The sequence below is a fragment of the Sarcophilus harrisii genome, chromosome 2, assembly GCF_902635505.1.
Source record: "Sarcophilus harrisii chromosome 2, mSarHar1.11, whole genome shotgun sequence".
NCBI lineage: Eukaryota > Metazoa > Chordata > Mammalia > Dasyuromorphia > Dasyuridae > Sarcophilus > Sarcophilus harrisii.
Genome location: NC_045427.1, coordinates 403,266,808 through 403,294,668, shown reverse-complemented (window position 1 = coordinate 403,294,668; position 27,861 = coordinate 403,266,808). Strand labels below are relative to the sequence as shown.

Here is a 27,861-nt window from a genome sequence, read left to right as displayed (position 1 = left end):
TTCAAGCACTTTCATGTATTATTTCCTTTTATCCTTACTCCTTCTCTTGGATTGGGTAAGACTGACATGGTTATACCCCCTGGATAGATGATAAGACTGAAGTTCATAGAACTTACATGTCTTGACTTAGGTCATATGGCAAATTAATGGTGGACCTGAAGCTAAAATCCAGGTCTCCTGACTCCCAGACTTGGATTCTTCCCATTAAGTCATGTAGTCAAATGCTTTCAGGAAGATCCTGATTTATTTTAATGATTTTGATGTGGAGTTTAACATGACTTGCCTTCAAAGTTTCCTAACAAGAAAAACACACATTTCCTCCCAGGCTCATTTATTGTTGTTCATGTTCTTTCATGAGTTCACCATAGCAGGGATTCTTATTGTTAATTAATATAAATTCCACAATTGTTAGAAATTCATCTTAGTTATTTTTAGGGAAGGTGATTTGTGTTCCAGCAGTCTGATAAAGCTTAGCTTTATAATTCAACGAAGAAAAAGTGTCATAGGAAAAAAAGAAAGAGGAGACATGATCTGTTGAATTCTTTTGTTTGTCCTTAAATACATGTATTTCTTAAGAGTATTGTGGTGTTGGTAGTCACTTGCTCCCTCCTGATATCATTTATATAGATTAGATTTCAGAGTGTTTCATCAAAACAAATCTTTCTAAATGCTTCTTTGGCTCCTCTTTCCCCCTCCTTACCTATACAGACTTTCTTGCATTTTTCAATTAAAATGATATCGAGGTAACTGGAGAGAACAAAACAATCAGCAACCTTGATTCAGGGAGTGATATTGTGCCTAAGCCATGATTTCAGTCTTTCAGCTGCCATCCCCCAAACTAACCATATACATGGAATGTCAGAAGCATGTAGTCATTTCTCAAGAAGCAGGGATGCCTGGGTTAGTCAGTCAATAAATATTTATTAAATACCTACTATGTGTCAGGCACTTCACTAAAAACTGGGGATACAAAGAAAGGCAAGAGATGATCGTTGCGATAGAGGAGCTCATGATCCAATGGGAAAGACTACAAATATATACTAATAAAAGATAAACAGGAAATAACAGGGGAGGTACTAGAATTAAGAGAGATTGGGAAAGGCTTCCTATAGTTGGGATCTGAAGGAAGCCAGGCAAGTCAATAGGCAGAGATGATGACTGCACTTAGAATCATTTTTCTAAACAAGTTCCCTAGAACAAGAGGTCGTCTGAATTCTGGATATATACCTGATTTGAGTTGTTTGAAGTAGGGAACTAGGGATGGAAAACAAAAACGATCAGGCATGGGGTGCTTACTCCCAGGAAGATAAGGTGGCTGTTTCTCCCATATTAGCACTCCCATTTAGCCCATTCCAATTTGTGCATTTAAGATTTTGTTAGAATATTACAAAACCCCTTATTCCTGAGGGAAAAAAAAATTACAACTCAGCAACCTTATCTAATTGAGTTTGATTCCAAGAATGAATAGCTGTTCATACTGATGAAGAACTCAGCAGGCTTCCAAGGCATTCCCGTCTAGGTTGCATGTTATCAGTGACAGTGGAGAATAGTTGTTAAAGTACCCTAAATATATGAAATTCCTTCAGTAACTAAAGCTGTGCCCTCTAAAAGCACACTTTGCTATGGGATATGTACCAGACCCCAGGGCTGAGATTTTCTACAACCCATTCCTTGCCCCAAAACACTGGCTATACCTGTTAATGGATCTCTCTTCAAACATATATCTCTTTACACTGTAAGCTGAACAGCCATTACCACAGACATTATAATATCAGACACCCCCAAGCCACCAATTACCTTCTCTTAGCTTCTTCATATCGAAGGCGTAATCTGACCTTCTCAGCCAACTGATTGTTGCCACTTGTACTGAACTGGGAGGAAAGTACAAAGTCAATACGTTACGTGATTACTGTTGCTTCAGCTTGGAGACATTATGGGAGGCTGGATAGTCTGACTGGGGAACAACTAATTACTCCCTTAAGTTGGTAGCCTGACTTCAGGGATCCCAGAAAAGACTGGAAAGCACAGCAGTTGCCTGCTCCCGATCACGGGGTTTAGCTACAGACTCAAGACAGATAGATATACTATAAAAGAGACACATAACTTCCCCTCCCTGCCCACTGCTTGGAAAATCAACTCTGGACATCCAATGTTCCCCCACATCCTAGCTGCAGAAGCGTGGGGAATAGTTGGTGAGAAGGAAGCAGGGACAGCCAAGAAACACGAAAGCCATTCTGGGGAGAAGAATCAAAAGAAAACTTGATAGGACTGAAGTCAGTAGTGAAACACTAGGGGAGCAGGGATGGGAAGGAGGATGGGAAACTGGAAGGGGGCAAGAGGCATCTTCAGCTACACCTCCGGCACACAGCTCATGGCCAGACTCGGGGAAATGGGGGTGGTGGCAGGAAAAGCAGCCCCATTCGCGGTGCTAATTGTAAAGTGTGGCAAGAAGCTACACAGCTCACCAGGTCACGTACGGACATGACTTCTCTTCACAAGTGTGAACGCAGCTACAGAAATCAGATAGGAATATAGTTTAACCACAGGGACTAAGGGAGGTGAGGAGGAAAACTGGCTAAAGTCTGGCTAACCCACAAAAAAATCTTCTGGGGGTTTCTGATCTCCACAAGTCAATCTTATTCCAGAAAGGCTACTCCTTTCGGAAAGAAACAGAGATTTCAGAATCACAAAATTTCAGAGGCTATAAGAGGACCTTTGAACTCATTTTTATGAAGCTTAACAATTATTACTGAAACCTGTGTTTAGCTTTAGCCAATTTAGAATGGCACCTTCATGGAAATGGACTTATTTTGGTACTAGTAGGAAGAGAGAACACATTATGGGATTTAGGACAGGGAAGGATCTTAAAAGATCCTTTTGTTTTATTCCTCACTTTACAGATATGGAAAGTTAGGTTCAGAGAAATTAATGACTTTTCCAACATTACATAGTTAGCAGGGTTGGTCAAGGTCTCTGACTCTAAATGCAGGATTTTTTCTACCTTATCCTGTTGTGTCTTCCATCAGGTGAAAGAAAAAGCAGAACTCAATTTCAATACAATTCCAATGAATTGCACTATACATGATGGACAAAAATGAAGATAGGGTAAAGCAATAGAACTAGACAACAATCCAATACTCAGGGTAAGTGAAAAGGGCTTTTATTTTATGTTTTAAATCACCAACTGAAATGGCCAGGACCATAAGCTCTTAAGAGAATTGTACCTAACCTTGCACTTAATGGACTAACAATTTAAACAGCCACTCATTCAGTGCAAACAACTACTTGTGCCAGAGAGAAAACCAGAATGGCAAAACACTTGTGCCCTTTCTCCATAGCAAAACCTCGCCAATGGCTAATACACTGTGGGTACTTCTTGTCAAATGTGGCTTAAGGTAATTAGGATAGCATCCCACAACTTTCTTATGAGTTTCTGGTCCCAGAAGACAGAAGAAAACACAATTTTGCTATACTACTCACATTTCCAGAGACTTCAGTCTGTGAGCTCACATCCATATACTGCTTGGGCAGGGAGTAGCTGGAGCTTTCTAAGGAAGTGTTGCTAGCCCACAGATCTGAGTGGGACCCTCTGTCAGTGAGGAAACCATCCTTCAGCATAGCCAGGCTCTAGTCAGATAAAAATCAGGATTAGTAACTGTTTCTTTCCTTTCCAAGTAAAAGAACCAAAGATTTCCTTCAATCCAATTAAACTGGTCCTAGCTCCATGACCTTGTACAAATTGTCAAGTCCTTCATGGCTAAAATGTGCTTCCTCTTTACTTTGGATTCTTAGAAAACTTTACTTTCTTCAAAAGTCGTTTCAAATGAAACTCCTCTGAGAGACCTTTCTTAATTTCCCCATCTATTAGTATGTCTTCTTACACTTGAATTTAAATTGTATTATACCTACCTAATATATATACTTATCATATTGCCTTTTATTATAAAAGTACATACATATATTTATATATTTTCATGTACTTATATATCCACATATTGCTTTCTCCCAAAGAATGTAAGCTTCTTGAGAGCAGGGATTATTTCATTTCTGTCTTTATATGCTTAGGACAGTGGGCCCTTAAAACATGTTTGATTGATAAAAAATGAATAAAGAAGCAGATTCAAAGAAACCTAGGAAGACTTATGAACAGAGAGAGTAAACATGAAGTGATAACAGAGTGAAAGAAGCAGAATTAGGAAAAATAATTTATACAATGACTATAATAAAGTAAAACATCTCTGAAGGACATAAAAAAATCTTATCAAACATAATGCTCAATCATGACCAAGAAGACTGCTCATAAAGCATTATTCTCATATTTTGGCACAGAGATGTTGGGACTTTCACAGGTAAAAAATGAGACATGCATTTTCAGACATGACCAAGGTGTGAATTTTGCTTAACCAAACTTATTTGTCTCAAGGGAAAACTTTCATTTTGATGATGGGAGGGGAAGGGGAAAGAGAGACCAAAAGGAGAAGAAAATAATAAGAAAAATGCCCTTTAAAACCCCACTAAAAATACAAAGAAGAGAGCAGAAGAAAGTTTGGAAGGGAATTTTTCAATACAAGCAGGATGATGCTTGTAATCATATTAAGTTTAATATATGCTTTAAGAAGCTAAGTGATAGAGAATAGAGATTTGTAGTTTTAGATATGACTCTCTTTTTCTATTTTCTATATATGAAAATGCTAATGTTTACTGATGTTTCTTAAATTCAAATTTTTTAAAAAAGGAAAAAAAATGCTTACTTCCTCGACTGAATTCCATATAATTTTAATAAGTGCCTACTCTATTCCAGGCACCATGCTAGGCCCTAGGGATCTCAAAAAAAGGAAGAATAGCTCTTGTCAAATCTATGTGAGATTTTTATAAACACAGAGGTCCACATCAATGTGTACTATTATTATTGTTGATTTTATTCAATAGCTTTTGTGTCTGTACTTTTTGCCTAGGTCAGTAAGTTTATCTGTCTTAAACTGAGTTTCCTTTCAAGGGATGTTTTTCACAGGACCAAATGTTTCAGAAATGTTTTTTCATGATTAGCAGATACATTAGTATTTTTAACTATTTGCCCTCTTATGTGGTCAGGCAATCCCAAATAGCTGGTCTTATGTATCAGCCTGGCTCCGTGCATTAGTTCCAAAAGAAAGGAGGGCAACCTCCCTTGTGTATTGTTCTTTCCTTACCCTTATTCCCATTCTACCCTTATCCCAATACCTTAATGAGGTCCTGCTTTTCCTTTTCCCCGCAGGTAATGGCCTTTTTGATGGCTTTCATTTCTCTCAAAACAGCTTGTGCTTCATCCAGTTTGTAGCCACCTTGAGCATCAGACATTTTCATGTCAATTCTAGGAGACAGTTAAAACAAAGCAATAAGGATGTGATTGTAACTTATGGGGACTTTGAGCAAGCCTATAGAGAAGTAGGATAGGTAGTCATCTTCATGGTGGATTTTGAGGGCTGCCAGAAATAACCCTCACAATAACTCCCCAACTTGCTTGCCTGTGGTGACACCTTTGTGTTTAGACATGGATATCAGTTTTATTCAATACTGGGTTAGAAAATGAGATAGTCATATGTGTTCAAATTGCTTGAATTTATATAATTAACAGCATTTAGCTTCAATTACAATTACTAATTGATTCAAGCCTTCTATCATGGCACCTGGCAACAGAAGATCACACAACCAACATACATAACAGCAGATAGATGATTAAGTCCCATTGGTCTAAGAGTTGAGTTGTTTAGCTAAGTAATTGGATCTTTTTTTTTTTGGGGGGGGGGGGCGGGGGAGGAGACAATGCCTAAAAATCCCAGGTAGGTTACATATCTTAGATTACATATTATATATTCTAATATCAGCACTGAACTATATATATTAAAATAATAATAGTATATAATTTTAAGATTTGCAAAGTGCTTTTCAGAAATTATCTCATTTTATCCTCATAATAACAGTGGGAGGAGGTGCTAATAATATCCCAATTTTCTGAAGAATGTACTAATCTCTATAACTGGGATAAAAGTACAGATAAGGTAGACACAGATGAAATGACTTGCTCAGGACAACTGGTGTCTGAGGCCCAGGATGAACCTAGGTCTTCCTGAGTTCTCTCTATCCACTGAGCCACCTGTTTAGCTGTTTCTAACAGGTTACTTGGCTATAAAAGAGTCAAACCAAATTAACCCCTGTCTCAATTAGTTTGTCAGACTCTAAGTGACTGGATAAGAGTAAGGACATTTTGATGAAGAACAATGTGGAAAAACAAAAACACTAAGTGTAGACTCAAAAAATCTGGGTTAAAATTTTAGTTTTTCTACTGACTGTGACACAGAGTAAGTAATTTTATTTCTCTTCAGTTTCCTTATCTGGAAAATGATAGAACTAGACTAACTGACCTCTACAGGCTTATTAGCTGTAAATCCTTTGGTCATCTGGCAGTCTATGCTTTTGTTGGGGAAGGGAGTAGAAAAGTGTGAGGACCAAGATGGACTAGTGTCCTGGAGGGCAGAACTAGGCAGGGTGAAGCCGATCAGGGTAGAGAGAGGGTACAATAGAAAAAGGAGAACAGAAAGAACAAATTTTGTCGACTTCACAAATTTGCCCAGGGCCCACCCTGAGGTCCTCCCTCCATAAAATCAAAGTAAGTCACATATTCTGAATGAACACCACAATCCTATTATTTCAGGATGATAAAAAGCTAATGCACTTTTTTCTGATTCCATGTGCAGGCCAAGCTGTCCTTGTCTAAAAATAACCTGAGAAGGGAATCACTTGAAGGAACATGATTTTCAACAAGGTTTCATCATCTGTAAGCCTTTGAACAGAAGACCAAGAAAGAGGGAGTTCAGCCTAAACACAGCCCCCTTCGGTTATTTCAGGCTCCACAGGGAGAGCCCAGCCCCTGGAAAACAAAGCTTCCATTTATCAGTTCCCACTAAAAATAGAATGTCTATTCCCTCCAAGCACTTGGGTCCTGGCAAGCCTGCCAGAATGTCTCCTTTTGCTCTCTGGTTTAATCAGAAAAATTAGTCTAATCAGGGCCTTTCCCATCGGAATCCTGCCTAAGATGCTCAACGGAAGAAAGGCTCCCCCAGGATAAGTGCACTTGCAGAAGGGGACACCCTCGCTGATTGGAACCAGGCGCCCAATGGCGGAGGGGGAGACACCAGCCGACAGAGCACGTCCAGGGGGCTGGAGGCTGTAGGGTGGGGACTGTGCCCAGCAACCTTCTGCCAAGGCAGCTTGAATAGCTTTGAATCCCCAGTCGGGATGGGACAAAAGAAGCTTGTCTTCTCTGCTGCCTGCTCCTTAAGCAGCCTCTACCTGACTTCTCTCTGAGGCCTTAGCAACCCAGTCTGTGGAATTTGGCTCCAAAGAACAGACTCCGAAAGGGAACACTCTGGGAATGCAAGGGGGAAAAAAGAACAAAGGATCACCATTATAAGTGTCGGTGAATGAATCTTTTTTTTTTTTTTTTTTTTTTTTTTTTTGGAAGTGGTGATAGATTTTTTTTTTTTTAAAGGATTTTCAAGTAGCACAGCTGTCCTTTCTCATGAACCTTCAGAGGTCCAAAGAACCATAAAAGGTCAAGGAGAAAAATGGACAAATGTGGGGAGGGTCCTGGCAATAAATAATGCCTTCTTTTCCTGTCCAGACAGCTCTTACCTGGTTAGCAATAAGAAAAGGGAAAAGGGAAAAGGGAGAGTGAAATGTGCTACCCTTTCTCCCAAACTGATGAAGTTTCAGCTGTTCCTAATCACAAGGAACAAGAAGAGTTTGATCCATGGATATTTCCAGATAATACCCCAAACTTATTTTTAATCATTAGTTTCCATCTTCTTTCAAGTTTGTATTTCAAACAGAGTTAGAAGAAACATGCAAGCTGGAACTGCTGACAAACAACAGAATGAATGGATTTGCCTTCTCCCTTCCTTCTCTGCTTGAGGAGCACAGGGGTCTGGGTAACCCAGGGACTGCACACCGACCCTTAAGTAGCTAACCCTGGTTTCAGCACTCTCCACTTCCTCAAACTATGTCAAATAGGGGCCTGGGTAACCCAGGGACTGCACAACAGCCCTTAAGTAACTAACCCTAGTCATAGCACTCTCCTCCTCCTCAAACTATATTGGATTTTCTTAAACTGGGGAAATGTTGTATAGATGCTAGAAGGCAAAAAGCTGGTGTTCATTTTACCTCTATCTTCCCAATCCTTAATGCAGCATCTTACACATAGTAAGTGTTTAATAGACAGCGTTTTATGCTGGCAGGAACTATCACTCTTGCATATTGTTTTAAGAAACCAAATGATAATAGCACTATGGTAGTATATCATTCATCATTCACGTTCCGGCCCATCCATCCATGAAGTCTAATTTCTGGCTGAGTTCTGGTTGGTGTTGGTCAGAGCTGCCAATCAAGGCTTATCTCTGTGCCTGAGGGGGAGGAGAGCTGTCTTTGGAGTTTGGGTGTCAGCTTGTGAAAAACCTGGACTTTTTTTTCTCTCAGGGCTGCCACAGTAGAGCAAAGTGGTAAAACAGGTTTTTGGGTAGCTGGGAAAAGAATAGGGAACCTTCTAACTTAACCAGCACTTCATGGAAGGATGGGCTGGGGGAGGGGAACTTTGAGTTGTGAATGAGTAACCCTTGAACTATTTACACAGGAGCTACTTCAGTAACTGAAGAGTGGAAGATTTGAGGCTCAAAAATATCAATCAATTAGTAAGCATCGTGTGACTCTGTCCTGGTTCTAGGAAGGCAGTGTGGTACAGTGGAATCAACAATCTTGGCTTTAGGTTCAAAGAATTTGCGTTAAAATCCATTCTGCTAATTATTACCTATGTAAATTCAGACAAGACATCAACTGTTTAGTGCCTGAGTTTTCCCATCTGTAAGATAAGGCTCTTTTTCTGAAGTAGCTTCTGGCTCTATATCTATGATCCTAAGACTCTTTCCTTAAGAAGCTTCCAGTCTAGGGAGATGGACAAGATAGACCCTCAGGAGATAACAGCAGAAGATGACATAGCATTACAGAGGCATCATGGTGTAAAAGAGAGGAGTCAAGGTCCAGTTCTACCTTAGATATTTATTAGCTGTAGTCCTAGGCAAATCACTGCATGTCTCTCAGCCTCTCAGTCTTCCTCATGTAAAAGGTGGTGATAAATGGTATAATAATATAAAAGTAAAGTGGTGATAATAATAGCCCCCTCCTTACAGGGTTGTTAGGAAGTTCAGAGAGGGCAACATGTGCAAAATGCTCCTCAGACTTTAATAAGCTTTGTGGCCAATTATTATTATTATTATTTTTAGAGCGGGGTGGTCCAGACCCGTGGTTCAATCACCCTGGATTGTTCCTGGTAAGGAGGGTCCCAATGACTGGGCAAACTTGATATTGCGGCATGACTTCCTGTATTAGGTAGCTGCCTAGGTCCCTGAGTAGCTGAGTGACTTTCATAGTATATATGGGAAGTGGGAAGCAAGCCCAGAGTAGCAGCCTTAAGCCACTGGCACATTCTAACTTCAAGGCTAGCCCTCTATATACTATATTATAGTGCCTCTTGAGGTTGACAATAATGATGACTGAACTGGGGCACTGGGCCACTGGTTAGTGGCACTTTATACCAAAGAGTAGACACAGGATTGTCTGTGTCAGGCACCATGAGCTGTGTATGATCCATGACTCCCAAAATCTAAGTCGAAATAGCTAAGTTGGTTAAGAGAACTATGACTTTGCTCACTTGTAAAGGGCCACCTCACACATACAATTCATGACCCATCTTTCAAATGGTTCTGGAGATTTGTTATTTTTTTTTTCTTAGGGGTACAAGGAAAAAGGAGGTGGTGCCAGACAGAAGGGGAGAAAAGTAGCTCTGAAAGCCGAAGTATCTGAAGGTATGGAATCAATCTTAAATTTCTTTAAAACCAGGAGCCTACAGTTCTTCAAAATGGTTTAAGAGAAGGGCATTTATAATTAATCCACAATTATCAATCAATTAACTAGCCAAATTCATTAAGTACCCACTTTGTGCCAGGCACTGTACTAGATGCAATGTGAAATACAGTTGAGATAAGACAGGTACAAACAGTACCTAAGGCAATCCATTGCACAACTTTAGCACTGAACAAATATTTGGTGAGTGAATGAATGAATGGATATAAAGAGATAGCTAACAATACTTATGGCTAAGTGTCAAATGAGTTGTACACACAATAATGCTATTGGAGTTCAGGGAATGGAGAAATCACTGCACATGATTAAGAGTGACACTGATGATAATGGCTACTCTACTGTCTATAATTAATACCTGACTCACCTGGAAACACTGTTTTGGTCTGAGACAATGATAACTGAGGCTCTTGGGGACTTTAATAAGAGCATGATGAAAAATAGAATCCTGAGCAAAAGTATCTGAGCTCAAAGGAATGTTCTCTGGGGAGGCATAAATAAGAACAACTAGATGGTAAGGAAGAAATTTAGAGGACAGTTTATAGAGAAAAGAGAAAATATACCTAAGATTTTTAAATTCTAAGAAATTTTCAAATTTCTAAGAATTACTTCAGAATTTCTGAGAATCATAGCTGAAGCAATTGACTTCCCAAACACCAGTATAAAATGAAATATCAGCACAAGGGATTCATGAATTGCAATGGAGCTGGATTAGACAAATTCTCAAGTACCTATTGCATCTAACATTCTGTGATTCTAGACAGAAACAAAAATAAAAATAATAGCCTAAAGAATTATAACCCAAGACTTGCCTTTACAAAAAATTGAAATATTGGATTCTTCTTTAGGATGTACTCCTAATTTTCCTCTTGAACTTGCCTTTACAATACCCCAGAAGCCCCCTCACCCTAAAAAGATATTCTAGTTCCTGTACTTCACACATTAAATTTGTCCTCTGCCCCTGTGGCATCTCGCTCTATTGACTCATTTCTCTGAGAACCTCCATTTTAAGGAGACTGCCCAAAATGCCCCAAATGTTTTCGATTCTCTTCATCTACTCTTCCTGCTCTCCTCCTGGACTTTCTCTGCAGTGTCTCATCACTTAGCTGGTCTAGTCTCCATCTCACACATACTAAGTTCTTACTCAAACCTTTTCCAGCTAGACCAGACAGAGCTTCAAATCATAGCATTTGGAAACCTGCTGTTAACCTCCCCACTAAGATTAGGCAACAGAAAAGGACGTTCGAAAGCATAGAGGGGTTAGGTCTTCAGAGAGGTATTTCAGAGGTAATGAGCATTTCAGTCTTTTCAAATCATACCAAACAGGTGGATATTTATCTTTATGAATGACCTTGCCTGAGAAACTTCTATGGTCTATTTGGGGCTTCCTTCTGACCTACCAGGAGCTTTCAAAACCTACATATTTACCTCTTGAGATGTATCTATATTTTTTTCCTTCTTTCAAATCAACTATTTTCTTTAAAATAGGAAATGGCAACCTGAATCTTACTGTCTTTGTGTGGTAGGATTAAGGGCCTTCCCAACCTGAGGCCAGACTATGTTTGACAAGGGCAAAGTTTGCAGGAAGCTTTATGGGAAAGTACTCTTCACATAGTATCCCTGTGAAAATAGGGCTTGTGCATTTCCCACAGAAATGGCACTACTGCCAGCACCATTACCAGTGCAAACGCTGCTGCTACTACTATTGCTACTATGATCACTACCACTACCACTACAATTATTATTGCTAGAGCACTACTATTGTCACCACCACCATTACTACTATGAAGGAGGAAGAGGAGATGATGATGAAGAAGAAGAAGCATGGGATAGAGTTTAAGAATTTGCTTTGGAGCCAAGAAAACCTGGCTTCAAATCCTGCCTTTAATTAGCTATGTGATTATAGGACTATGGAAATAATCTCCATGCTCTGGGGGAACTTTCTAGGACTAAAAGTTACAGAGAGCTGCATATCTTCATTGACAGAAGGAGTTTCCACATTGAGAGTTTTCTTACACTTATGAAATAAACATACAAAAATATTCATGTTTATATACAGTGCTTTAAAGTCTGCACTGTGTTTAATGTATATTATTTTATTTGATTAAACTGTTTGAAGTTAAAAAGAAATCATGACTTACTAAATGGAATCTGCAGATGATTTTTTAAAAGCTTCTTTGGAAACTTCATGGTTTTATGTTATACTGTTTACAATTTACTTTGAATACCAAGGTTGCTGCCTTTTAAAATTGTGAGTACCATCATATAGATATGTTTAATGGGCAAAATCTTCATCAGTGAATTAGGTTCTGGCTCAGCTCTTTCATTAGGGTCTAGATTTATAACTAGAAGAGACTTTAAATCTAGACAGGATTCAGCAAACTTCAGTACCCATTTTTATATGGTCAGTGAGCTAAGAATTTTTTTTTAATTTAAAAATAAGCTGCAATATGTATTCATAGATCACTGGCCATATAAAAACAGGAACGGTAGTTTGCTGAACCCTGTCTAGATTTAAAATTTCTTCTAGCTATAAATCTACATCCTAATGAAAGAGCTGAGCTAGAACTCAATTTAGGTTTTATCATACACACTTGGTTCTGATTTTAAAGGAGAATCTTATTAGCAAAAGCAGCATTAGGACAGGAAAGGAGACGAGTAAGGAACAGAGAATAAAGGAGGAAAAGGGGGCTGGAAGGAAAGAAGCCTACAAAAAGTGGGACAGATGTACTTACTTCTTCAGAGTTTGAAAGCCATGCTCCTTGAACTGCAGCTCTTGCTGGAGGTGAACCATCTCCCTCTTCAGCTTATTGACCTACAGTGAAAAACAAAGGTTCATACTGAGTTACAAATGTGAGGGAAATGAAGATTCCCATTCCCGTGTTCCCTTGAGGAATAGGAATGGATCCAAGGTGTCAGATCCACATTAGGGGCCTTCTCCCTTCCTATACCCAAGGAACAGTCTGAAGGTATCTTACTTCAGGCCAACTCAGATCCTAAATACAATTCTGTTCCCTGAACTCTGATTGCTGTTATTTGGAACTTACTCCATGAATCTTCCTACACTACCTCTCTACCTTTTCTGACTTTTTGGATTCAGTGACACAATGCTGCTAAACATTCTGCCTCCTGGTTTTTATAAGGTCACAGTTACATAGTCCAAATCAATCCACAGGTATATGGAGTGGGCTCTTTTCACCTAATACAACCCCTTCTACTTTGAGATATATTTTTGGGGAGATTGTGGTCTTAGTGCTCCCAGGTGACTGAGACCTTTACAATCTCAATGAGCAACTGACAGAAGACATCTTACCCTGGATTTAGCAGTAGCAATCTCAGCTTTCAGAATCTCAGGGTCATACTTAGAACTGGATGATGAGCCAGAGACCACTAGAATGAGGGAAAAGAAAAGCCTTTTAGTTCAAGAAGAAAGTTTGGGTAGTGATTTTCAAATCTTTTCAAAATTTTATTTTTTTTAATAAAAGTAAATGTTTTACAAAAAGTATATTTCTTCTTTTTAAGATTAAAAAAATTGAATGTTGAAAACTATCTTTTCATGCATTTGGAAAATAAAATGCTGTTGAAAATTTTTAAAAATGTTTTATTGATTTTTTTTTTTAAACTTAGCAGCCAATCTCCATTGACTTTTCCTTTATCCCAGTAACAAAGAAGTGGAATTAAACCAAACAGATCAATACATTGATCACGTCTGATAATGTATGCCTCATTTTGCTCCTATAGTCTACCACTTCTCTGCTAAGGGGAAGGTGGCAGGCTTTTTTGGGAGTCCTGTGAAGTGAGCTTTTCCAATCATCTATTGGATTTGGAATCCAACAACATATAAAGAGACACTCCTCAACATTTCACAGAACCAAAGCCTCTATCATTCCTTACTTCTGACTCAAATTTCCTGGTAACCAGTCAAGTTCAATGGCTCAATCATGACTTTCTGGTGTCTTTAATAACAAATGTGCTATTTAAATGTTTCAAGTGAATGTATCTTGTCTCTCCAACTGGGCTATCATTTTCTTGGTGGCAAAGACTGTCTTCAACTTCTTTTGTGTCTCCCATAGGCACACATAGTATGTGATGACCAAATGAATCGACAGATCAGTTGTGAGTGTGTATGTGTGTGTGTATACACACTTGTGTAATCAGCTTAGGTTATATATTTCTGGTAGTTCTGGGTTCAGGTGACTCATTTCAGATTGACCCTGACAGCCACAGCCAACCTCTCACTACTATACTCTGACTATACATATAGGATTACAGACCACAAATTTAGAGTTGGGAGAACTTTGGAGGCCATTAAGTACAACCTTCTCATAAATAAGTACAACCTTCCTCCTTTTTTTGGAGGAAACTGAGACAGAGAAAAAGTGACCTGCCCAGGGTCATATAAATGGAAAGCCTCTAATACTACTTGGTCATGGTGTATTATCCTGGTGATAACTTGCTGTAATCTCTTTGCTAATATTTTATTTAAGATTTTTGAATCAATATTCATTAGGGAAACTGGTCTATACTTTTCTTTCTCTGTTTTGACCCTATCTGGTTTAGGTATCAGCACCTTATCTATGTCATAAAAAGAATTTGGTAGGACTCCTTTCCCTATTTTTCCAAATAGTTTGCATAGCACTGGAATTGGTTGTTCTTTAAATATTTGGTAGAATTCATTTGTAAATCCATTTGGTCTTGGAAACTTTTTCTTAGGATTTGATTAATAGTTTGTTCAATTTCTTTTTCTAAAATGGGACTACTAAAGTAATTTATTTCTTCCTCTAGTGATTTGAGCAATCTATATTTTTTTTAAGTATTCATCCATTTCACTTAGATTATCAGATTTATTGGCATACAGATGGACAAAATATCTCATAATTATTACTTTAATTTTCTTTTCATTGGTGGAAAGTTCATCCTTTTCATTTTTGATACTAACAATTTTAATTTCTTCTTTCCTTTTTCTAATCAAATTAAATAAAGGTTATTTATTTTCTTGTTTTTTTTTTTCATAAAGCCAACTCTTAATTTTTGTCTATTAGTTCAATAATTTTCTTTCAATTTTATTAATCTCCCTTTTTATTTTCAGAATTTCAAATTTGGTATTTAATTGAGTTTTTAATTTATTTTTTCTAGCTTTTTTAGTTGCATGCCCAATTCAATGATCTTCTTTTTCTCCATTTTATGAAAGTAAGAATCTAGAGATATAAAATTTCCCCTAAGAACTGATTTGGCTGCATCCCATAAATTTTGGTATATTGTCTCATTATTGTCATTCATTTGGATAAAATTATCAATTATGTCTATGATTTGGTGTTTCACCCATTCTTCAGGAGTAGATTATTTAGTTTCCAATTAATTTATGGTCGATTTTTCTCTGACTCTTTATTACATGTAATTTTTATTGCATCATGATCTGAAAAAGATGCATTTACTATTTCTGTTTTTCTGCATTTGATTGTGAGGTATTTATGCCCTAAAACATGGACAATTTTTGTGTAGGTTTCCTGTACCTCTGAGAAAAAAGTATATTCCTCTCTGACCCCCTTCAATTTTCAGGAAAAAAAATTTGAAACATAAGGTTTGGCAACAGTGAATTCTGATAACTATCTTTGCATATATTTTGAAAGATAAAATGCTATTATTATAAAAAAGAAAAGAAAAGAAAGGAAAGGATTTAACTAAAATCAAATATCTTGATATAACTAAAAACATGGATCCTCCACTAATTATGTAATCTTGGGTAAAGCATTTCCCCTTTCTGGGTATTGATTCCCTCCTTTGTAAATGAGGAGCATGAGACAATTCCTAAAATCTTTCATGTGATTCACCACCAGATTTTGGGAGACAATATTTTACCATAAAAAAATTGGTGTTTTCAGAACCCCATCCTTGGTCACAGAAGTGGGGTACTAAGTAGGTTGTCTTAATGTAAGGGGCCAAGGTGTATGGGAAACCCTGACAAGCACAGTCTTTCTCCTCTGGGCTGAGCCACAGGTGTGGTCCAGGCCCCGGGCAGGCCAAGAACAGTTTGTAAAGCCCTTGCAAGCCACAACGGGTCATCTGAGTTAGAGAAGAGGTATGTGGCCTTACCGGTTGGACCAGCGCAGTCTACCTAGATGGCAAACAATACTTGTAAAACATTAGAAAAATAGACCTCAACCTTCTGAAAGGTCATTTGGTGTGTCCTTTTAACTGAGCTGACTTAGTCTTTGAGTGTGCTTGTGTTAGAATTTCTTCTTCCCTGCCTTTCCCCCTTCACTTTCTAGACCCAAAAGAGATGGAAATTCATACTGCCGCTATCTGGAGAGTGCTAAGCCTAGAGACGCTTTTTAGAAGAACTTGGCACTTCAATGTACAGTGTCTTACCTTTAAACTGCTTAGGTCTACAAGTAAAGGCTAAACAAAGTAGCTGAAAGTTCTCCAGAAAGAATAGATTTTAAAATGAAAAATGGAAAATCTAATCTAATGATCTCATTTTACAGATAAGGAAACTGAGGCACAGAAAGGTGAACTGATGGCTAAGGTTACAGCTAATAAGTGGCAGAGGCAAAATTTAAACCAATTTCCTCTGAAATGAAGTCACATAGAGGACAATTTGTGTTTAAAATTTTGATGGAAAACAAACTGAAGATCATTGTTGATATTTTTCATGTTTTTGGTTTGTAGATGTGTGTGTGTATATGTGTAAGAGAGAGAGTGCATTATTTGTCAATAGAAACATTCTATATTTGTGAGTTTGTTAGTTCTGTTGCCATGTCTGTTCTTTAATCTCTGAGGTGGCTGGGCACCATGGGGTTATTCTTGCTAACTCCAAAAAGGCCTCCCTTGTACTTTTAACGTGGGGCACAGTGAGGGGAGGACCTGGGTATGAAGCATACAAGGAGGTATGTTTCAACTTCCTTCTTGCAGTAGCCTGAGCACCTGCTGTTTAAGACAAAGACCAGGGAGTTGTTAAGAAGGGGATATGGAAGCCCAAACAAGGGCTGACTTCACAGGAAGGTGCTTAACTCCAAAAGAGATCAGTTGCTTTCTGAACATTACAATGGCTTGCATGTCACACAATTTAGGCAGCTCAGGACTTTGGAGTCCAGTGGAGCTTTTTATGGTGCACTTTGAAAATGGAGGCCCTGCTTAAGTTTAAATGAAATAAAGGGAAGGAGAGGAAATGGAATGAGTGATAAAATTACTCCTTTTTAATTTTTTTCCCCTTTTATTTTTAAAGCCACACATTGGAATAAAAGTCAGTGTAAGTGACAGAACTCTGAGGACCTTGTTTTTAGCCTGAATTTAATGTGTCTCAGGACAAGTATTTTCCCAAACATCAACAAAACTTTCTTCTAGATCAATTAAAAAACCTTAGTACTTTGTTTTATTATTTTCTCTCCTTATCTTAACTCATTTTCTAAATGAGAAATATCTGCATCATTCTCTTTTCTATTCCACACTTGACCTTTCCCTTCTTCAAACTTTGGTTTAAAAGCTATTACTTCCAGGAAATCCTTCCTGATTAACTTCACTCAATTTTAGTTGTTCTTCTGTTTCGGTTGAATAAACAGGTGGCTTCTGAGCAATACAGATTTAAATAATACCAATTTAAATTTTTAAATTCTTAAATAGATCATTTGATTTTTTTCCTTTGTCACTGTTACATCTATGAAGGACTGTTTCCTATCAATGTTGTGTTCTCTCTACGGTAGTTGTGCATAGTGGGTGCCCCCTTATTATAGTTATTAGGGTCCTCTTTAATTTCCAATTCCTGATAAGAAAGAGAAAAAACCTGTTATCCTGAAGAATAACAAAAGAATTCCCTTACATTTATATGTGCTTTTACACTTGTCCAAACACTTTGATATCTATTGATTACTTCCTTCTTTGGATCCTCGTAACTTTATAAAGTACTGGTTTTCTCCTCCCACCTATCCCTTTTTTTTTTATTTGTACCTTTAATTCCAGTGGCGTGTAAGGTACACCTTCTGAGGCACATACGCAACTTGTCTATAACTTGCAAGCTTAGAGGATTAACTGGCTTTGGCACAAAGAAGTTAGGTGATTTGCCCATAATCATGCAGTCAATAGATGTCCAAGGCAAGACCCAAATCTAGACCCAAATCTATGTTTTTTTTTTTTTTTTTACTCCAAGGCTGGCACACTATTCACTTTTCTAGCCCACCTCATATCTTTATTTTATAGTTAAGATCCACAGATAATAGATGGCAAAATTGAGATAAATCAAGTCTTCTGACCTAGTTCCTTGTTGCTATATTTGATATCAAAGACTGTTTCTCTTTCACTCTGAGCTCCCTCCCATGTGGTTCCCCCTCTTTACCTGGTGGTTGTAACACTTAGGAAGGCATCCTAGTCTCTAACCACCCACCTAAGGGGTGTCTTCCTCTCTTGTCCCCACTCTTAGAGTCCGGGGCCTGGAAGGGATACTCACAGCTGATCTGAGAGCCCAGCTTGTGCTCCCAGACATCATGGAGCTGGCGGTACTCCTGCTGGGCCAGCACCAGGCGCTGTTGCTTCACCTGGTAGATTTCCTTTTGTGCACTGAGAGCCTCCTGGGCGACCACCAGGTAATCCTTCAGCATGTGCTCCTGCTCCCGTCGCCATTGTACCCGGGGGTCCTCGATCTGGGTAGTTTCTGAAACAGACCCAACAGACCCTGGGTGGGGACCTAACCTTCCTCCTGCTGGTCACAGAACAGAAGGTTACCTCCCTCCCACCCCCATCCCTGTCTGAGACAGGGGGCTGGCGTGGGTTTGGAGTATGCGATTGGTATGATAAAGGGATTTCAAAGCACTGGCCACAGGTTCTTAATCAAAGAAACTAGTCCATCTATCCCAGAAAGCCCTTTCTTGATGAAGAGGACCAGGCAGGGATTCCTGGGAAAAAGGAAAAATATTTTTCCTGTCAGATCAAAGCATCGAAGATGCTGAGAGGAAATTCATAGCCCCTCTGAGGGCAGCAGGACATGAGTCTAGGAGACTGGAAGAGAATGTTCTCTGTTTATACTTTGCCAGGGAGAATAATGCTCTGTTGGTAGAGCTGTGAATTGGTCCAACCATTATGGAAAACAGCTTGGAATGATGCTAAGGATGTGATAAAAATGCTCATATCTTTGACTCAGAGATCCCACTGTGAGGAACCCATGGGGGTTAAAGACAGAGAAAAAGTCCCCATAAACACCAACATATTCACAGCAGCACTTTCTGTGGTAGCTAAGAACTGGAAACAAAGTCAGTGTCTATCAATCTGGGAATGACTAAAAAAAATTGTGGAATGTTACTGTGCTGTTAGAAACAATGAATGAATATAGAGAAGCGTGGGGAGACTTCTATGAACTAGTCTAGTGAAACAAGCAGAACCAGGAAAACAAAATACACAGGACTATAACAGGGTAAATAGAAACAATAACAATGAACTGCCTCCCACAAAAGCACCACTAAAAAAAACCCAAAACACAACTTAATCCTGGAGAAGAGATGAGAAAAATGTACCTAACTCCCTTTTGGCAGAGGTGGTGACCTCTAGATGTGGCTTATTGAATTATAACTATCCGATGGAGTTGGTATGTTCTTTTTAATTCTTTCTAAAGCAGGACTTGCTGCAAAATCCTCATGCATGGAGCCATATTTTATACCTCTCTGTAGCTTCTACAGTGTCCAGCCCACTCAACAAATATTTGTGGATTGACTGATGGATGGATCCTGGAGGGAAAATGCCATACCAACTTCCTAACAAAATCCCCGGGCAATGCTTCTTGAATCACAGCCAGAGTTTGACCAAGGAAAGAGTGTCAGGGGAAAGCTCCAAGCCTGGGCTTGGAATCTGGGCATGGGCCCAAGGACATCCTGGATGCTGTGAGGGCCTAGGACGGTATGCAATTTACAAAGACAATGGCCCCAGCAGGCACAGCAAAGGGCAGGGCAAAGCAAAAAATGAGCTAGTCAAAGCGTTGGACAAAAATGGAGAAAATTTCACTTCTGCATTCTACTTGTGGGTGATAAACAAGTCTGTTTTTATCTAAGTCTTTCATTCCTTTCTGTTACTCACATTTAGAAATGTACACGGATCCACTTTGCTTTCTGTGAGCAGATTTGCTCAAAAGACTTGGTGGGGGGATTAAAAGCAATTTGGTTAGTTAAGCTTTTAGAATATCTGTGGGTTCTAATTATCTCTGCGGTTGTATCAATCATTGACGATTGTGCAGACTATTACCAACCCATGACTCATGACCAAGAAATGGCAAGAAATAAGTCATCTTAGTTACTTATGATTGGGAGAGGAGGTGGGTTGGTCATGCATGAGGGAAGAGAACTGGATGTACTCCTGACAACTGTAAGGGTCCCAATAACATAGTGTCAAAGCCTCTATGGAGAACTTACAGAAAGGCATGAACAGGAATTGCCCAGGATGAGAAAAAGGCAGCATTGTGCCAGGGAAAAAATACTGAACCCAGAGTCATGGGAACTGAGTTAAAATACTCGTTCTTCCACTTATGACCTATGTTACCTTGGGCAATCACAATCTCTCAGCTTCAGTTCCTTCATCTCTGAAATAGGGAAAGGGCCATGGATGCCCTCCAAGATCCTTTTCAGCTATAGATTTGTTTTTGGTGGTGGTAGTGCTTTGTTCTCCAGGAGAACCATATTATCAGGAAGATCATGTCTTTGTAAGTGAATTGGATTTAAATGAGGGAGAACTATGCTACTCTTGAATAGAAGTGGCAGTCATTCTGGGACAGAATAGCCACTGTCATATCACTAACTGCTGACAGTTTGCAAAGACTTTCTGTATCCCATTCCCCTCTATCCACATAACACAATATTTTTGGGTTCAACACTCTTCCCTTCTTGGGACCCCTAGCAACAAGCTTAGGCCATTCCTTGCTAGTCCTTCCATATTCTGGTACTCTCAGGGTCCCTTTCTATCGCTCTGATTGAATGATGGTAATATACCCTCAGCATTTAGAGATAAGAAAAAATTCCTGTATACCCATATTTAACTCAGGATCACATCTAATCATCAAAGCACTAATCTTATTCCCCAAATACACTCAACTGAAGACCTATTTATTTTTCATTGTCCAATAAGCAATCACAATCACTACTGCAATGTAATCAATACCATTAGCAGCTTCTAAGAAAGTCTTCTGAACTTTAAGATCATCTATATTTCTGCTACCCATAGAACTATTAACTTTAGGCCTTCAACCCTTCAGCTTTCTGCTTCTCTGCTCTTATCCCCCATTACAGATTATAGATTCTAGGTCTGAAAGGAAACTTGAAAGTCATCAAATCTAAATCACTCATTTTACAGAAATCTGAGGCCAGAGAGAGTAAGTGATTTTCATAGGGCCATTTAGTGAATAAAGGTCTAAACCCAGGTCTTCCAGACTCTATTTTGGGCATTCCATATACTACACTATGGTGCTTCTTTCTTAGACAAGTAGAAATGAATGGAGAGAAACTTTCAGGAAGAACAAACAGGTTGTGCTTCTAGTCCTGGTAGGATTGACAAAACCAGTCAGTATCAGGGGAGGGGGACAGATGCCTGCCTTGTGGGGTCCAGGGAAAACAGGAATCAGCACAAAAGTTATTTCCTCTCACATACCAAATTGAGGATCAGCAGTTATCTCAATAGACAGAGCATAGCCTTGAACCTGGATCTAGCTACTTCAGCTCATTTCAACAAGTTTTTTACTAAATACCTGCTATGTGTAAGGTACTGAGGATACAAAGACAGAAAAAAATTAAATAGTCCCTGCCCTCAAAAAAATCTACATTTTCTAAACAACCTATGTGTAGGTTAAATAGAAAATACACTTCAAAATGGATACAAAGAAATTTTAATGGAAAAAAAAATACAAAAAGTACTAAAAGTGGATGAAACAGGAAAAGGTTCGAATTCTGAGCCTTGAAGGGAACAGCAGATTATAAGAGGCATAGGGGAAGAGGGAGTATAGTTTATGTACAGAAAGGCAAAGAGGCAAGTAATAGAAAGTCATGTATGGGGAGCAATGAGCAAGTAAGTTTAGGTGTAGAGTACATGAAGTGGAAGAATATAGATAGATATGGATAGATCAGTTGGAGTCAAAGAGTAAAGAGCTTTAAATGCCAAACAAAGGAATTTGTTTGTAGAGGAAATAGGGAGCTACCGAGTTTCTTGAGCAAGGTAATGACATGATTAAACATATGCTTTAGGGATACCAGTCTAACAGCTGGTTGGAAAATAGATTTTAGTCTAAGTACAAAGCAATTGCATTAGTCTAGACAGGAGGCAACAAGGGCTTACACTAGGTTCGTAGCTATGGGAGTAGAAAGAAAGGAACAGATGAAAGATATGTTGAACTGTGAGGTGATTCAGGCCAGTTCCAATAGTCTTATGATGGGGAGAACCATCTGTACCCCAGAGAGAGGACTATGGGGAGTGAATGTAGATCAAAACATAGTATTTTCACTTTTCTGCTGTAGTTTGTTTGCTTTTTTCTTTCTCATTTTTTCCCTTTTTAATCTGATTTTTCTTGTGCATCATGATAATTGTGGAAATATATATAGCAGAATTGCACATGTTTAACATTTATTGGAATACGTGTCATATGGGGAGAGGGAGAGAGTGGAGGGAGGAGGAAAAAAAATTTGGAACACAAGGTTTTTCAAGGGTGAATGTTGAAAATTATGCATATATTTTGAAAATAAAAAGTTTTAATTTAAAAAAAAAAGGAAGATACGTTAAGGAGGTAGAATTTGCAAGATTATATGAGTCCCATTTGTCCCAACTGCCTTCTTTCTTCTCAGTGTCAGATGTGATTCCACTGACAAAGACCCACAAATCTATTTGACACAAGTCTGGAAACTGCATTTAGTGAATGGGAAATATCAAGTTGAATGGCAAGGTTAGGTTGTTAAACAGCTATACAATTAAAGTTTCAGAGGACTTTGTTTCTTAATGGATTAACATCAGGGACCTGAAATCAACCTTGTGGACGTTTTGCTCAGAGTTCTCCTGGGGATAAATCGATTCAAGGATTATAGGCACTTACTGGTGTTGTGATCTATGTAGTAGCCGCCAACTTGAGGGTCGTAGGCCTCTTCCCAACCCAGTGGCAGCTCATCACTGATGCAGTCAGCAAAGGTGAGAGGTTTAGTGTACCTGGGAGGGGAGAAGACAGACAGATCCCATCAGCTTATGACCTTCTGGACACAGAACATTGCAACAGCAAGGGCTCTAGATTGGCACTTAGAACACCTGCATTCCCGTCTTGTTCCTTCCCACTTACATAGCACACAGAGTGCTTATGAAATGATTATTAAATGACAAAACAAAGTCCATATGGTAGAAGGCTTTCGAAGATAATTCTAGGCAGTGTAGTACAGTGGAAAGGTCACTGGCTACACTGGCCGGGAACCTGCCTTTCATGCTTACAACCATCTGGGCTTAGATGGACCACTTCAAATTTTGGGACCTTTCTTTATCTGTAAAATAAGAGGTCTGGACTGGATGATTTCTATGGTTCTTTTCAGCCCGCCCAATACTATCATCTTTGTTTTTATTTTATTTTATTTTTTTTGCCCTCTGAGGCTCTTACAGTCTTCACTACAGTTATATGTCTTCTATTCAGAAAGGATGCTCAATGATCCAGAGGCGCTATGCTCTTCATTCAAAGGACAGAGCTGAGGTTTTGGGAGAAAAAAAGTGCTTGTTCCTTATGACAAACCACAGCAGCAAGATCATCTCTTCCAGGGAAGCAGGTTGTGGAAAGAATACAGGTCTGGGTCTGAGTTCAAGTGTATATGCTGGGAGAGGGAGGGAGTGCCATTAACTAGCAGTGCAATTTAGGGGAAAATAATTTAATTTCTCATTTTCTCATTTGTAAATGAAAAATTGGAACTAGATCATAAATATATAGCTAGAAGGGATCTCAGAAATCATTTGGTCATGTTACAGATGAGGTAACTGAGGCTAAGAAAGGGCAACTTATCCAAGGTCACAAAGACAGTAAGCATTGGAGACAGGATTTGAATCCAGGTCCTCTGATGCCAGTGCTCTTTCTACTATACCACACTGCCTCATGATAAAAGATCCTTTCTAGACGTAAAATTCTATGATTACATCTTCCCAGTTCTTGCTTGTCCCCTGTCCCTCCTAATTCCTATCCTAAAGCTTCCTATCATGTGGACTTCATTATTGAGTTAATAAAAAAATGTAATAACTCTGTGTAGAATATTGTGCTAGGTGTTAGGAAAGTTAAAAAGTTTAGATAAGAGAAGGGAATCAGCATTTATATAGCACCTACAGTGCTCTACACTGTGCTAAGCACTTGTCACAAATGTCATTTCATTTGATCCTCATATGAATTCCTGCTAAGATAGGTGCTATTATTATTCCCATTTTACAGATGAGAAAATTAAGGCAAACATAGGGTAAGTGACTTGCCTAGGCTCATACAACTAGGAAGTCACTGATAAGTTATAGTTCTGATCACTCTTCCTAATCCTACCTAGTCAATAGTCATCTTTCCCTCCTTAAGTGAACTTCTACTTAATTTCGATCACCATGTTGTATCCTCTGAATAGAATGTAACCTCTTTGAGATTTTCATTTTTGTAGCTCTAGGTATGATTAGTTTAGTCTCTACCCCCATACAGATTCCAGTCCAGTAGGAGAATAAGACACAGACACAGATAACTATAATGCAGAACATTGCATGATTAAGTGAATTGGAAAAATAAAAAAGTGCTTTGTGAGATTCCCTGGGAAAGTCTTTACTGACCAAAAGGAATCAGGAAGGTTTTATGAAGAAAGTGGGATTTGAGTTCATTTTAAAGTATGGATGATGATGATGATAACAACTGATATTGCTGAACATATTACTTTATGGTTATAATGTGCTTTATATAGATTAAATCCATTATTCCTCAAAACTTCCATATTTCTCTTATGGAAACCACTATCTTCCCAGTTCCCCAGGTTTCCAGGTTTGCAAATTGAAGTATTTTCTACACTTCTATCTTGTCCTGAATACTCAATCCATTGCAAGTCTCATCAATTCTATGTTTACAAAATTTCTCACAGCTACCCCCTCCTCTTCCAATTACACAGCCAGCACAGACCCTCATCACCTCTTATCAGACTATTTCAGTTAATTCCTAATGGTCTACTCTCTTACCTGTCCTATCAAAACCCAGCTATCAAAATAACTTCATGTCAACTCTCCTACTCAAGACTTTTCATGGTTTTCTTAAAATGAAAATTTATTTTATATTGAATCTTCTCTTATGGTCTGCTGTGCATATGGCAACGTTCTTTTTTTTTGTATTTAAGTTTATAATGAATAAAAAAATTTACAAAGAAAATTATGACTCTCTAGTACACATGAATACAAAATATGCAAATTTCTCAGGTTGGTATTTAAAGCCTCTAAGATATCATCGGGTTCCACCCTACCTTTTTTCATATTATTCTCCTTCACGTGTTCTAACTTTTTTCACATTCTTCTCCTTTACATATTCTAGCTTTTTTCATATTATTCTCCTTCATATGTTCTAGCTTTTTTCACATTATTCTCCTTCACATGTTCTAGCTTTTAGACAAATGAGTCCCCTTGCTATTCCACAAAGCTATAGTCTGTCTCCCATCTCTGTACCTGTGTAATAGTCTATCTCCTTGTCCAGAGTACATTCTCTCTTTAACTTCTGTTTTTTTTTTCTATTATCACATTTTATGGAATAAAACAAACATTTTCATAAGATAGTATATTAAAAAAAGATGACTGGCACATGAAACTGCGAATATACTATGCATAATTTGCATTTCAATTTTACAACAAAATCATCATGTAACTTTCTTTTTCTTCCTTTCTTCTCCTTCTCCTGTCCTAAATATGGCTATAAATACAACACACACACACATATATATACACACATATGCACAATACATGTACACATATATGTAAAAAAAATTATATACATACTTCTATTTATCAATTCTCTGCCATTCAGTGCTCTGAGGGTAAACTCAGGTACTGCCTCCTGCAGTAAGCTTTACTGATTCCCCTACTTATTAGTGAATTTTCCTTCCTTAAATTATTTATTTACTTTCCATTTACAAACTGTATTTCCCAGTTAAATGTAAATTCTTTGATTGCAGGGATAGTTTTTCATCTTTGGGTACTCTAGTATCTCGTACCTTCTACAACTCACAGAGGCAGCTGGTGGGAATGTTGGGCCAGAAGTCAGGAAGATCTTGTTGGATGCTTTCTAGCTGTGGGACCCTGGACAAATCGTGCAACTTTTGTTTGCCTCCATTTCCACAACTGTAAAATGAGGATAATAATAGCACCTACTTCCCATTGTTGTTGTGATGATCAAATGAGATAATATTTGTAAAAGGCCTGGCACATAGTAGGTGCTTAATAAATGTTTGTTCCACCCAGAAGGAGCCCCTCATATGTTAGCTGCACAAAAATGTAATAAACACAGAAGTGGAAGGAAAAGATTTAAGTCACAGGGAATAGAATGTGAAAAGGACAGCACTTGGAGAGAACGTGGCATGTTGAGGAGACAGATTAGTGTGTCAGGGAACCATATGGAGGGGAAATAATATGCAGTACGATTGGAAAGTATTGGGAAGGGACATGAATGCCAGACAAAGAAGCTCAACTTTCCTCAGGAAGCAATAGGGATCCAAAGTAGAGTTTTAAATAGGGGGAGTGATATGACCAGAAAGATGATTTTAGTTTAGATGAGTTTAGTTTAGATATGAATGGTGGATTGGAGAGGGGAGAGAGCAGAACCAAGAATTTTTGGAAGGGATCACTTAGGACCACAGGATTGCAAATTCAGAGCTAGAAGATTCTCTAATTTACCTAGGTTAACCCCTTCATTTTCTCTTTAGACCAGGAGATCTTAATATGGGAGCCTGTGAATTTTTTTTTGGGGGGGGGAAGGGACCTTTCCTAATAGTATTTCAATTTAATATATTTCTTTTGTAATTTGGTATATTTTGCTTTATGCATTTAAAACATTATTCTGTAGGCTTAACCAGGTTTATAAACCCTTTTGGCAGTCTGGTATTACCCCTTTCTAATGAATAATTTTTTAAAAATAATTGAAAGAAATACTAGACTTTAATTAGATATTAATGAAAATGAAGATGTAATTTTTTTCCATCCAACTTCACAGATCTCCTGAAATTTATTCATGGGCCCTTTAAGGGTCCATAGACTCCAGGTTAAAACTCACTGCTCCAGACCATCATAGGAAATGATAATAATAACTGACATTTACTAACATGCCAGTGTTCTCGAAGCACTTTACATATATTACTTCATTTGCTCTTCACAACCATTCCATTTGATAAATTCTATAGTTATTATACAGAAATACAGAAGTGAAACCTGAGAAGTAAAGTGACCTTCCCAGGACCATATGGGTACTTAATGACTAAGATGGAATTCAAACCCAATTTTTCCTGATATCAGGTCTATCCACTCCATCTAAGTTATTAAATACGTGGTACATGAGCTAAGTATGACATTCCTTCTCTACGTTATTTTGTCTCTCGGAGTTTGATATACAGTAGGCATTTAATAAATGCTTTAATAATTTTCATATATTTTATTTTTAATTTATGGAATAAAAACAAGTATTTTTGTAGCAGTATAATAAAATAAGATGATTACACAGAAATTGCAAATTTGTTATGCATGACTTGTTATTCCTTTTAAATATATAATAAAATTATTATGTAAATTTCTTTTTTTTCTCCTTTTTCTCTCCTTTCCACCCTAGAGATGGCTTCCTAGAATCCATTCAAAACAACATATTTTTTAAAAAAGGGGGAGGGGGGGGAAATTAAAAAAAAATCAAGCTAAAAATCTATTCTGAAAAATAACATAAGCCTATGTATT

At 38.2% G+C, this 27,861-nt stretch overlaps 1 protein-coding gene across 1 annotated transcript in view; it reads right to left on the bottom strand.

Annotated features, from left to right (window-relative positions):
* The window catches only part of WWC1 (WW and C2 domain containing 1), a 141,812-nt gene that overhangs the window by 43,117 nt on the left and 70,834 nt on the right, over positions 1–27,861 (bottom strand). Inside the window, exons 2-8 of the mRNA XM_012552422.3 lie at positions 22,994–23,103; positions 18,389–18,592; positions 13,262–13,338; positions 12,684–12,763; positions 5,221–5,350; positions 3,481–3,627; positions 1,798–1,871 (exon numbers count right to left, since the gene is read on the bottom strand). Coding sequence (XP_012407876.1) covers positions 1,798–1,871; positions 3,481–3,627; positions 5,221–5,350; positions 12,684–12,763; positions 13,262–13,338; positions 18,389–18,592; positions 22,994–23,103 — 822 coding nt within the window. The remainder of the gene's footprint in view (positions 1–1,797; positions 1,872–3,480; positions 3,628–5,220; positions 5,351–12,683; positions 12,764–13,261; positions 13,339–18,388; positions 18,593–22,993; positions 23,104–27,861) is intronic.